General features: G+C 37.4%; 1 protein-coding gene across 1 annotated transcript; it reads right to left on the minus strand.

Moving 5' to 3' along the window:
* Nucleotides 1-331: 331 nt before the first annotated feature.
* LOC134748412 (ras-related protein Rab-1A) lies at nucleotides 332-14,689 on the minus strand. The gene is made up of 5 exons (XM_063683197.1): nucleotides 14,508-14,689; nucleotides 13,690-13,954; nucleotides 6,247-6,378; nucleotides 5,386-5,602; nucleotides 332-4,609 (listed from the first exon to the last, which is right to left on the minus strand). Exons 1-4 carry the CDS (start codon nucleotides 14,519-14,521, stop codon nucleotides 5,402-5,404), a joined length of 612 nt encoding a protein of 203 aa, XP_063539267.1. The 5' UTR covers nucleotides 14,522-14,689; the 3' UTR covers nucleotides 332-4,609; nucleotides 5,386-5,401.
* Between the last annotated feature and the right edge of the window lie 29 nt (nucleotides 14,690-14,718).

The raw sequence follows: 14,718 nt of genomic DNA on the forward strand, positions 1-14,718 counted from the left end.
AATCATATAAAAATAATAAATGCAATCATTTATCATCTATATATAAATACACTATGGTATTTTTTACCATTTTTATTTTTAGTTTTAATCGTGTGTCGATAGATGGCAGTGAGTTTACTGTGGCTACAAAATTTACTATGACAGTACTCTATCCTATATGTATATCCTCTTTGGTCCATTGGCTGGCTATGCCCTTGCTAGCAAGAGATTAGAGAGGCAATGGAGTCCATCGAGGCTAACTTTGCACGAACTTGAACAGAACAATTTTATTTACAACCTCAACCTCAGCTTAAATTAAGGAGTCTTATGTATAATGTTAAAATAAAACATCTTTATTAGCATACTGTTTTAATTTCTAAGAACCCTCATACAGAATTACAGTGGGTCAGCGCTTGATTTGGTTAACTAACTGATGTAGAAAAATAACCACATAAATGAGTCAGCTATAGATTTAAAAAATAAATTAGCGGCCCATCATTTTAAACACCAGCGATAATATAATACTTTAATTACTTTAAATAAAAGGACGAAATCATAATTCATTCTGGCGTTTAGAATAAAAAACCATTTGTACCATTTTCAACCAAAAGAGTACTTATTGTCGCTTGTCAGTAAGGTGCTATTTCCATATAGCTTTAGAAATCAACCATATATCAACAAGCGACAATGTGGTACCTTGTAGTTGAAAACGTCACATTTAATTTTAAAACTATCACACTGCTGTACAAACAGCTCCACTTATAGTCTGCATCTTCTAAAATGATTTTTACGTCTAAGACTTTAGGTCTTAGAAGTAAAAATCATTTGCGAAGATGCAGACTATAACTGTCCATCGATGGACCTTATGCCCTTTGTAATAAAGTTTAAGAACTGTCAGTTAACAGTGTGGGCGATGATATATGTAATGTCTTTTAATACTATATCCCCTCTGCCTACGGATGCTAATATCGTTTCTAAGGCCATAACGCTATATCTACAATTTTGTGTTAAACATATATTTGAACACAAAATTCAACACAGCTCGGTCTTGTATTAAACACAGTGCGTATAAAATTAGTACCTCAGTGAAATCAGCGGGTATAAACGAAACGGCCCTTCGGACGGGCCAGATAAGTATAGACTTATATAACTAGATCGCTGCTAGCTAGCTCGAATGATACTTGTTCGACGGCACACAAATCTACAAGTTAAAGCAAGAAAGAATCTCGTACATTGACCCGCCTGTTCCTATCTCCATCGCACGCGCATAATTAATTATTGCGTCGGTCAATGCCAATGTGCGAGCGAGACAGCAATATAATTATGCGCGTGCGATAGAGATAGGAACATACGGGTCGATGTACGAAATTTTTCGTGGTTAGCATCCTTACTTTACCACCATTGATCTTACAAATATATCGACATGAAGACTCCGTCTCAGATAACAATCGCTGCGGCATCGAAAAATTATGGCAGTGCTACCATATATAACAGTCATATTGGAATTTGACGTACCTATATGGATTTTTCAGTCGGTATGCGTCAACATAAGATAGAGTTAGACCAAGATAACTCTGCAACGATTTTGACAGCGAACTGTGCAAGTGTTATTTTATACGTCATAATTCCGTAGAAGTATGACACTTGCAGTCTGCGCTATCAAAATCGCTGCAGACTTATCTTGGTCTACTATCAATATTTTCGATAGAAGATTCATGATTGTATGTGATCACACATTACAATGTTGATGAAATCATTGTTAACATCTAGTTGTTGATTTGTGTGAATTCGAACCTGAAGGTAAATAACGCTTTTACAGCAGTGATATTGTGTTCTCTTAAAAATCAAGCCATAGGCAATTAAAAGTCCCCGGCAAGTTCGGCCGAATTTCACCTTCTCATACAAACGGAGTTTCGTTCCTATTTTAAAACTACGTGTTGGATTCTAATGAAACTTTGCATATACAATGACATGAGGTATATCTAGGTCTGTAATAAGCTTATATAGCTCCAGTTTATAAAACAAACGAAATAGAGCAAAAACAAGTTTTCTATGAAAAACTTCGCTGTATTTTTTTTACTATGGTATTACAGACATAGATAAACCTTATCCTATTGTAAGTATAGTTTCAGAGCAATCTAGCTAGTCATTTTAAAATGATAGCGTAACTACGTTTGTATGGAGAACCGAGCTTCCCGGGGACCTTTACAATCTTTATGACAATCTGCCATTTTGGAGCACCTTTAAAACAATTTCAACGCCAAAGACGCAACTGACGCGCGGCTTCAGCCCAATATCAACCTTCCTGCATCGCGACAAGGTTCAGTATAACGCGCCGTACGATAGGCGTGTGACATTCATGTGGATTGATTCAATATTAAATAATTTTACGATTTAGACTCACTTGTTGCCTGGAAAATAAAATGTATAATTATTGGTGCAATCCATACTAATTATTATAAATGCGAAAGTGTGTCTGTCTGCTACCTCTTCACGCTTAAACCGCTGAACCGATTTAGTTGAAATTTGGTATGGAGATAGTTTGAATCCCGGGGAAGGACATAGGGTAGTTTTTATCCCAGGAATCGTCCTTTAAGGGGGTGAGAAGGGGGGACGATGTTTGTATGGGAAATCGATATTTACTTGTTTTTATTCACTCGCGCGAAAATTGAGAAAGGAGACTTAAGACTCTCCGAAACATTTCACGAAACACGTGAGTTTAAATCGTATTTTATTTTAATGATTACTGATTCAATAAATATCTTTAATGATTGATGATCACTTGCAAACAATTAGCATTTTATGTCCAGTGGCCATCATATACATCAGATCGCCCAAGATACTCACAAAAATCTGAACATATTGTCAAGTGTTAGCCAGGGAGGTTTTGGGATTATACTGAGCAACTTTTACTATGGTACCAACCCCGAAATCGCGAAGAAAATTTGCCTGTTTCATACATTTTGGCTGGTCCATTTTCTATGAGAGGGTAATTTTTTTTTCGCGATTTCATGCTTGGTCCCATAGTAAAAGTTGCTCAGTATAATCCCAAAACCTCCCTGGCAATGGAAATGCACTTCTTTTTTAGCCACCTGTATATCGGAGCGGCCGAGGTGCTCAAAAATATCTGAACACACTATTGTCGAGGCGATAGAGTGAATGTTCAATAATTTTTGAACCCCTGAGCCGCTTTGATATATCTGATGGCGACAGTACCAGCAAGCGTCTGTGCAACTAGCTATGCAATTCTGAACATCACTGTGTAAAAAAACTATTTACCTCCCCCACATCTAACACTAACATTAGAACATACAAAACGAGCCCTCACATACAAATTTGACCTAAGTTGAAATCTTGACCTCGCGGATACAGCACAAAATTAACCTACGATATTCATTATATATAAACATGTATAAACATACACCCATCCATTTCGTTCCCTTTAACTATCAAGATATTCGGACATAGCAACTTAAGTCAGCTTATTTATATACCACACGCGGCACAGTACGGGTATAAACACTTATTTGACTCGTCTATAACGCTTGACACTACCGATAGATGGCGCTTTTCTCAGAGATATTTTGCTAAAAGCAATTATACCATAGAATTGCTATATGCGTGCGTCCGTGTGGGACAAAACACACGTAATAAGAATTTAACATTGCTGACAACATACCAATACCTACACAATTTAGTTAAGTTGTTGCCCGCCAAGCTTTGGTGTGGAACACCAGAGGGCGTACGGCAAACACAGAAGTACGCATATTGCGGGCATCTTTCTCTTTTACTTCAATTAAGGAGTAATAATTAGAGTGACAGAGAAAGATAACCGCAATTAGCGAACTTCGGTGTTCGCGGTAGGCCCTCAGACACCTACCGTTTTGACGTTGCACGTGGGATTTCTTAGCTGAACTATAAGAAAGATAAACGATAATAGCGCTTTTCCTGCTACTCCTGCTGAAAGTTCCATAAGGCCATCTCGTTCGGGCTTGGTATTATGACATCTCTATGGTATTCTTGCTTCTAGATAATTTGTGTGTTCAACTTGACAGTTCAGGGAACCAACTATACACTGGTGGAAATTTTAACATTAGTTGGTGCTTGGTGCGGTTTTGGATCGTGAATCATTCGGGTCTTTGACAGTATTTCATTCATTCAGATGGTAGTGATAAGTATATTTATCTTATCAAAACAATTTTCTAACCTTATATTTTACTATACTAAAAATCTATTTCCTTGTAAATAAAACATTTATTCACAATATAATAGCAATTTTAGTAATGTAAATTTTAAGGTTAGAAAACTTAATAAATGAGACAAGCATAAATCGAATTTTAGAGCACATAGAAATAGATTTAAAATGCTGAACGTTATTTATTAAATTGATTTTAATTACTTATTTATTATGCCCTATTTCCCGGCCAGGAAACATGTTGGAGCAAATATTGTTGTCGATTGTACAAGTGTATTTATTATTTTATTACCTTTTACGTACTGTGCCGCCGCCGGTCGGGCACTATATTAGTTTATATAATTAACGATGCGATGAAACGATTTGTGGTAATTGCATTTGTTATGTGTGGTGCGGCCGGCGCATCGCACAGCGCCCGAGCCAAGCCAGCCCAGCCTGAAAATTTAAATAATAATCAATTAGAAAAAGTCGCAGTTCCGGTAAACGTCAGTAATTAAAAGTTAATACATTGTTATTGCTCAATGCATTTTAATCCTCCGTATCAGGCTCTCAATGTGGGTCACTTAGCTGGGCAACAATACAAAGTGGTATCGATCTCATGAAATGATTGCAACATCACGAAATTATCAATTCTAAGATCTGGCCACGACATTACTCTGTAGAAACATTAAACTAATCACATTTACAATCGGGAATTTATTTTGTTACCCTTATTTACCGACGTTTCGATTATGTGCAGGGGATAGTTTAAAAATGTGATGTCTACCCCAAACTTTTCCATGCACTTTTCGTCGCACAAATCTCTGTTTTGACATTTTGCTGAGACGTCAGGTAACTGCGACCAGGACCAGTGAAACATGTGTCGAAGCGTCGGTAAATAAAGGTAACAAAATAAATTCGCGTTAAACCCGATTGTGAATGTGATTTAAGTGATTTAATATGTGTTGAAAACGCGAAAGTTTTATAAATGTTAATATTAAACTTTGTACTGTCAGATGCAGAGAGAGGTGACCCCCCCTGCATGGACTGATTGTCGTCTATCGGTATTTGACTGTACCAAGTAGATATCAGAAATGAATCAATACACATAGCGTTCCCGGAGCGCAGAGGGTCCACATACACGGTGCACGAGTTATATAGTCACGGTAATTTGAAGTAGCAAGATAGAGAGCAGGTGTAGTGTAGTATAGTGTAGTGTAAGGAAGACTCACTGTGCCGGTGTGGTGTTCAGCAGCACGAGGACTTGCCGGTGTCGATGGGGCGGCCCTGCTCGATCTTGACGGCGGCGCCGGCGGGCGCGGCGCCGGCGGAGGGCGGGCCGACGCGCGCCTTGATCTCGGCCGCCATGGTCATGAAGGCTTGCTCCACGTTGGTCGAGTTCTTGGCCGACGTCTCCAGGAACGGGATGCCGAGCTGCTCCGCGTATTGCTGGAAGGTGGTTACAAAATGTTAAATGGCTGCGGGAAAAGGCGTATTTTAAATATTTAGCGCCCCGAGCCAGTTAGATTCGCCGTCCCATTAAGTGATGATAATGTATCTTATATGAGGAAAATAATATATTATTTTGCCGCCCCGGGCCATGGCCCCCTTGGCCCTAGGGTAAATACGCCCAAAGCTGCCGGTTAGCAGTGAAGTGGTCCTGGGGTCAAATAAGGGCTAATGAGGGCATTTACTTGGGTGATGAGCGTAGATGTTTATTTGTCAAGTTATGGATATTCTCTTACCTATTCTTATATTATATGCTCTGGCACACCCACTTTGTCAGTAGAAAAAGGCGGCAAATTTTAAAAATGTAGACCTATTTTCGCCTAATTCGAGTATCCCGAACCTAGGTTACCTTAAAGTTTCGTTTAAAACTTTGTTGATTTCAATCCCATAACATTTAATTTACAGAGCATTCTTTCTACGATTAACAAATGTCTCAATTCCGAAAAAAATGACTAATAATTTCCGATGAAAGATACCAACATAATGAGCCAACATTCACATTGATATTCACTTGACAGAATATCGGAAACACAGCAAGTTAGCTTATTTGGTAAACCAGTTATTTTATGTAGTAATACACTCACATTGGCCGTGGTGTAATCGACCACTTTCTTGGTGGTGAGATCACACTTGTTGCCGACTAGCAGCTTATTGACGTTGTCGCACGCGTAGCGGTCGATCTCTTCAAGCCACTGCTTCACGTTGCTGAACGAATCCTGGGCAGTAACGAAAAAAAAAAGCGTTAGTTACATTAATATTCAAGATCCCTTGATTTATATTACTATTATATTAACCCTTTAAGGATTCGCCACACCGGATGCGTTCTGCGGGCAGCGGTCAGGTCAAACCCGCATTATGTATGAAACAACATTGACAGCAACCTTTGAAGTTGAAGTTTGACCTGACCGCTGCCCGCAGAGCGCATCCAGTGTGGCAAAACCTTTAAACGCCAAGTCTATCGTGTGCGGCACGTCATCGTTAACCTTGTCAGAATACACGAAGGTTGATATTGAGCTGCAGCCGCGCGCGCCAGTAGACGTCTTTGGCGGTCAAAGTGTTAATTATCGCTTTACAAATATGTAATACTAAGGAATTAAATTTCACTGATATGAATGAATGAAATAAATCATTTTAAGAACAAGAACCGGGTCAGATTAACAACAGATATTGTCTTGTAATGGAATGTCGCGCTTCGACACCTAAAACAGGTTTTGTGTGGGTTATTGTACTGTGTCCTTAAAATATTGTGTAAAATTTGAATATATAAGGATTAAGGAATATTTATGGCAGAAGCGCCTTACTATTATATATATTATATATAAATCATATAAAACCTCCCTGGCAACGGGAATGCACTTTTTTTAGCGAGCCTGTATATACCTACCTCTCGCGTCGGACGATGGTCCCTATGACAAGATCATTGTTATATGGAGTAGCTGTCACGTAAAATGTTTGGAGACATTGAAAGTTTAACACATTTATTTATTTAGAAGTGTAATTTAAGTAATAAAAATACGGTAAAACATATTTCATCATTTTTAGGGTTCCGTACCCAGAGGGTAAGAACGGGACCCTATTACTAAGACTCCGTTGTCTGTCTGTCTGTCACCAGGCTATATCTCATGAACCGTGATAGCTAGACAGTTGAAATTTTCACAGATGATGTATCTCTGTTGCCGCTATAACAACAAATACTAAAAACAGAATAAAATTAATATTTAAGTGGGGCTCCCATACAGCAAACGTGATTTCTTTGTCGTTTTTTGCGTAATGGTACGGAATCCATCGTGCGCGAATCCGACTTGCACTTGGCCGGTTTTTTTTTAATTAAGCCCAACCAAAAGAGACTTCTAGGAACAGGGTCCATCATTCGACGCGAGAGTAGTTTGATTAAACTACGATAACGCAGGCATCTTCAGTCAATCCACGCCGCACACATCTGCGGTGGAAGCATGGTTCCATTTTTATCGTCTGTCACTTTCGCACTTACATACTTCTTAGGGATGAATGTTGATGGACGGAGAGCGTATGGTAGACCCAAAAAGCGATGGATGGATTGTGTGAAAGAGGATATGAGAAAGAAAGGAGTGAGTGCTGAGGTGACGAAAGATAGAGGAGAATGGAAGAGAAAAACATGTTGTGCCGACACACATAACGTGGGATAAGGGTAGGAAGAAGAAGATACTTCTTAGAACGTGACAGGCATGGTGACAGGTGATAAAAATGCGACCGTGCTACGGCCACAGGTGACATTAATGGCTTGATAATGAGTCATTGACCCCGAGCTCATAGACAAGCAGTGTTATCAGTTCTCAGTAATTATGGCGATTAGTTACACATGATAGCCGTAACAGAGTTCACAAATATTTTGAACTATTGTCAAATAATACTCGGCTTCGTGATAGGCGTGATAGCGGTGAATGGGTTAAGTTTGCACGCGTATCTATGAGAAATTATACAATAAATATATAATAATTTATTAAATAATTATTTGTATATAACCCTTGAAGTGGCAGGAAATGGCACGCGGACAATTTGTCATTTAAATTTGGAATTTGATTAATTAAAATAAAATAGAAATTACTTCAACTCAAAAATGACGTATTCCACTTGAAAGGTTAAAACTGACTATCAGTCCGCCGGACGATATCACCCTGTCGGTAAAGGGGCCCACTGACTATCAGTCCGCCGGACGATATCACCCTGTCGGTAAAGGGGCCCACTGACTATCAGTCCGCCGGACGATATCGGCCTGTCAGTTAGAACAAAAATTTGACAGTTCCGAACAACTGACAGGCCGATATCGTCCGGCGGACTGATAGTCAGTGGGCCTCTTTAGAACAAAAATTTGACAGTTCCGAACAACAGACAGGCCGATATCGTCCGGCGGACTGATAGTCAGTGGGCCCCTTAAGACACACCATATGTCCAGAATTCGTTTGACAATTGACAAAGGTTGCGTCTGTCGGTTGAATTTACGTGACGATGCCAAATGTACTTTTATTATTGAGAAAATGACACAATATCTGAACCTAAACTTATGCTCTTAGCATTGACTGTTTAGACGTCAGTATGTTTATGTAATTAGTGGTTCCTGGCATTGTTTACATATTGAAGTTAGGCGAGCTTGGCGCGCCGCCAAACAAGCGGGTTTAGTGCAAATTATACGTACTTGAGTACTAATGAGCTGGCACTGTAATGTATTACTAACTGTAGCCGCCGTGCAGGTCACGACGACTCAAATAAAAAGACTTCGATTTGAAGTAAACTGATATAATCTTTCAAATATACTGGTTTACAAAAAGAGTTCCTTGACAAAACGGTTAAAAGGTGTAGAAGTGGTGGTTAATTGGTTATGGTATGGAGACTTATGAGAGAGTGATCTAGCAAAATTGAACGAGGGTGGTTTAAATTTAGGTGCATCTAATTGGCCGCGATACAGTTTATGTGGAGCGCTCCAATTGGTGCTTTAAAAAAGCCTCCGGATACTAACCGAGCCCGACGGCTGCGTTTAGCTACTGCAAGGAATATTATATATAAATAAAAAGTTGCGTTCGCTTTTGTTTAATTGTTTTACGAATCTTGCAAATCTATTGTCCGGTACCTTGTATTACCTATTTATACATAGGCAACACTGAAAATTCTTACAAAAATCCAGGTACAGTCGCCATCAGATATATCTGAGCGACCAAGGTGTTCACAAATATCTGAACAAAGCCTCTATTATATCAAGTTAGTGCTTGTTCAGATATTTTGAGCACCTTGGGCGCTCAGATATATCTAATAGCGACTGTATTATCTAAGAATAACCCATAATAATATGTAATAAATTGTCCTGCAATAAAAACATTTAGATTGCATATTTCGTGCGAACCGCTAAAACATAGAACAATAGATAAACAATTAAGACGCAGATTATCAATGACGTTTAAATTCTGTACATATTTATTAAACAAAGTGTATTGAACGCGCAAACTAGTTATCTTGAAGGCTACCCAATTATTGGGCGCTAGGTCACCGAGATACAGAGAAAAACTTATTTACCTACTTTTGGATGTTTGGTCATTTATATTTAGAACAGAACTAACATCTGACCTCTATTTTATCTGTGTAGAATTATTACTTCCATATCCCACTAACATAGTAAATTCCATCCCCTTTTCTTTCCCTTAGGGGATGATTTCCGTGATAAAAACTATCATAATTCCTATCTCGGGACGCAAACGATATATATATCAAAATGAATTTTAATCGGTTCAGCGGTTTAAGCGTAAAGAGTTAACATACAGTTTTTCCTTCTCTTCTTTTTATCCTGTTTCATCTGACAGACAATTAATTGCGCATTTAAATCATTGTTCACACTGGTATAGTTTGAATCATGGAGACTGTATAAAGGAGCCAAATCTCTATGTATGCAAAGTGCCCATCAAAAAACAGTAATTAGGCGGCGCCACCATACACCGAAATACTACCAAAAACAACCTACGTAATTTGGTCGGGTTATTTGTTGCCTTATATGGTTCATGTTATACTCATGTCCCAGAGCCTAACTAGCGCCACTGGAGAGATTAGGAACTATTATTTAAAGCTTAACGCGGTCACTTTTACAACAATTCTGCCATAAGAGATTGCGATCCTTTCTATACCATCCATAGTTTGAATCTTCTCAAATGCTATTTACGTCAAAGACCCTAATTTGTTAAACAAAAGCCATTGTTTCTTTTGTTTAACAGATTAGGGTCTGGCGTAAAAATCATTTGAGAAGATTCAAACTATAATAGCAATTCGTAAAACTTGAGAGGAATTGTTAGACCGGTTTTCCATGTGGTTAATACACATATTATTTCATAAAAATATTTTCCATAACGTCAATATCCAGGGAGCAAGCGGTTGTCGTCCACCAATGGTAGGTGATGATATAATATGGAATAAGTCATGATTTGTGGTCATAATAGAATAGAATAGTTCAACAACAACAAAACACAAACACGACACAAAACATTCATACAATTTTAGTTCTGTAATCTGTACTTTCACTGACCTACTTTAGAATAGAATTAATACTAAATTTCATCAAACCATAAATTAATGAGAGTTAAAATAATGTGTAATTTTTGTAGGATTATATGAAGCCCATATATTTTTTGACATTATAAATTATGCTAATCAGTATTTGATTGGAGTATAGATAACATTATCACATTTAATTGAAATTGATTTGAGTTCCACAGTGTCAATTTATTATGAAAATAGATACAGGATTTCCCTACTTGGATCAAGTCAAGTAGATTCTTTTAAATATAATCTCATTGTTCTTGTTCTAGTTAACATATGTTTTAGGTTTTCAAAATAAATAAATATTAGATAGTGTATATCAGGCCCAATGTCTTGAAATTTAAGTCAGTCATAAAGGGTAAATTATTGATTTAACAGATCAGTTGCTTAGTAACTTGTTTTGTTAGTCTTTTCTAGAATGTAACTGCTATAGTATAATTCATAAAATTAACATGAATTCTTTGATTCTTATGTAGGGCTACCGTCTGTGTTGCTGTAGAGTCGCCATCAGATATATCGAAGCGTCCAAGGTTCTCACAAATATCTGAACACACACTCTAACGCCTTGACAATAGAGGCGTGTTTAGATATTTGTGAGCACCTTGGCCGCTCTAATATATCTGACGTCGACTGTACCCCTAGTGTACATTTCATTCGATAGCGTGACGTGACGTGACGTACGAGTTTACGTCAAGTCATTTTGTATGGGACTTTAGTTACAAAACGTCCCGGTTGGTGCGCTGTTCAAAATCCCATACAATACACATGGACATAACGCAAACGCTCGTCACGATATCAAATTAAATTTACACTAGGGAAAACACCATGTTTCAGTTAACCCTTAAATGCATGATTTAAGGGTTAACACAAAATACTAAATTTAATAAAATTTAAATATAAATAAATATATTAATTTTTGTAATATATTAATGCTTTGTATACATTTGGCAACAATACGCATTTAAGGGTTAAATGGGTGGGTTTTCTCTGTAGGCCGAGCACATGATTGGCGCGACAGTATCTCGCCGCGAGATAGACTACCCGTATTTTACTAACTGTATGAATTAAAGAGGGACGGGTAGGCTATGTCGCGTCGAGATACTTAGTTTAAGTTCAAATAAATTGTAATGTACATATGTACTTATATAATTATGAATATTATGATGTTTGACGATAATTATTTAAAATACGTATAAGTTTGTGATACAAATTTGTATTGTGTTTTTATAATGAATAAACAAATTCTATTCTATTCTATTCTACTCTCGCGCCAATCACGTGCTAGCCCAGCTGGACACAGAAAAACATTATTGTTTAAAAATATTTTTTTATAAAGATAGTGTCCGGGTTTTGATTCACCCTAAAAACCCTGGTAATGCTCCACAATGGGGCCAAAACTGAGATAAATTATGGGAAACCCCCAACTGTATTGGAAATTAAACTATATACTGTTAGAAGTATTAGAACAAAATAAATTATTTTCAGAAAATACTTTAATTTGTTTTTATTACAAGTAGAAACACTACTATATAAATTTTAAACTGAAATAAATGCCATAGCCTTCAGTAACAAGTGCATATACTTGGAAAATTTCGACCTATGCCGCTGTGGCCCAGTGGCCGAATGGCACAGGCACCTGCCGCGATAGCAGAGGACGCTGATTCGATTCCAGCCTGGGGCACTGGAGGCCTTGGTCACTTTTTCTTAGTATATGACATTTATTTCAGTTTATCAAACAATATAGATTGTAATTATGTCTCAATGTATTCAATAGATGGTCTGGCAGATAAAGGTCATGAGCAAATTTATTCATGCTCGTATTGAATCAATTAAATATTGAACTTGATCTCAATCTTGAGTCACAGTAGGGCTTTGATATGTTGAACCATCAGTATCTATTTTTTAGCTTATCTACAAATAATTTGTAAACATAAGAAAACAGAAGAGGGCAAACTAGCAAAATACAACATGTTTTGTTTTGATTATCTATTTTTTCTCAACCATGCACTGAATGTTGGACAACAAAGAAGTCGCACGAACAAAAGGCACATACCAATGAGATGAAGATGCTCAGGTGGGCGGGAGGTGTAACCCGAATGGACAGAATCCGAAATGAATACATACGTGGTAGTTTCAAAGTTGCACCGATCGCGGATAAAATCCTTGAAAATCGTCTTCATTGGTATGGCCATGTCAAAAGAAGAGAAGAAGACCATGTGGTACAAATTGCGCTGAACCTACCAGAACAGACAAGGAGAGGCAGAGGTCGCCCCCCTTCCACATGGTGGAAAAACATAGAAAGAGACCTCAAAAAAGCCCAATTGCCTGAGCAGACAACCCAAGATGGTACGACTTGGCGCAGAAAAGTGAGGAGACCCGACCCCAAATAATGGGATAAGGAGAGGATAAAGAAGAAGATGCACTGCATATTTTTTTTTCTCGTTAAGATGAGATTTCTATTTGGTGTCTTTGGTGATAAGACTGCCTGTTGTTATTACTGTGTTGTTGTTGTTATTTACTAAGTTTTGTTTGTTGTCTACTAAGTTTCTTTCCTATGTATTTTTAATTAAAAAATTAATATTTAATAAAATAAAATAAAAACCACTAAATATATGAATGAATGTATGAATGAACAACAGCTAGGTTGTTTTTATTTATTCATTAAATGTTTCATACATATCAAGAACTGATCAAGCTTTCATTTAAAATGAATTTGATTTGAGGTTGGTTATTATTTCACATTACCAGAACAATAAGAAAATTATGAAAGGGTCAATCCATTTTTTGTTGTTGTTTGCTAACTTTGTTGCCATGACTATGCCTTTTGCGTCACTATTAAAACTCAATTAATGTAAAAAAATCATTATTAATTATTTTTCAAAGGAATCCTGAAAGTTGCCTGCATACAAAGGCACAGAATAACAAAATACAGTTGACTGACCCAAAATCCAAGAAAATATCAGAATACTGACCTGATCTGTGCAGTCGTAGACAATAATAATGCCATGTGCTCCTCTGTAGTATGACGAGGTAATGGTCCTAAACCGCTCTTGACCTGCCGTGTCCCATATTTGTAGCTTTATTGTCTTGCCGTCTAATTCTACAGTCCTAATTTTGAAGTCCACACCAATAGTACTGATGTAGCTTTCTGTGTATGTGTCATCGGCAAATCTGAGTAGGAGACAGGACTTGCCCACTCCGGAGTCTCCGATAAGGAGCAGCTTGAACAGATAGTCGCTGGAAAGGATAATATTGAAATGAATAATTGCTCACAAATATTAAAATAACGATTGTTACAATGAAGACAATGCAAATCAGACCCATATTAGTGTAAGTCAAACAGTACTATCGTTTATGTGATACTCGTAGAATGAATGACAAACGTGAGCAAACTTGGAAATGACATAGATTACAAATATGCCATTACAAAGGAGGCGTATACGAGTAACAAAGAGAAAATATTTCATCACAAATCGAGCACGCGCAGAGTTCAGAGTGTAATCGTGGCCGTCTCATGATCTCCGTTAGCAAGTGCGCCATTCATATTACACTTGATTATGATAACTATTTTTTTCTCCATAAATTCCTCGAATGTACCTAACACGAACACAATGAGTCACCACATCATTTATCAATATTTAAGCTTAATATCATTTTAAAAGAAAGGTTTACGTTGAAAAATTGTTTAAAGTGAAAGAAAAATTGTATCGAAAGACAATGAATGTGCGAAATAGAACGGATTTATGCCCTGCCTTGTTTTCAATCGCCACGATATGGAATTGGTACTTACTATTCTGGATTCATATTTGTACTATAAACGTATTTTGTCCAAAAGTATGGCTTTAGAGAATATATCTAAAATATTCAAGTTCTTTGTTTGGTAAAGCACTAAACAGCAAAAAAACTAAATAATTAAACGTAGTATAATGGCCGCCACACTGAAACCGAAACACCCACACTGACGTAAGTCAGAACGTATTCACAGGAGTGCCACTTGGCAG

Source organism: Cydia strobilella, chromosome 16 (genome assembly GCF_947568885.1).
Source record: "Cydia strobilella chromosome 16, ilCydStro3.1, whole genome shotgun sequence".
Lineage (NCBI taxonomy): Eukaryota > Metazoa > Arthropoda > Insecta > Lepidoptera > Tortricidae > Cydia > Cydia strobilella.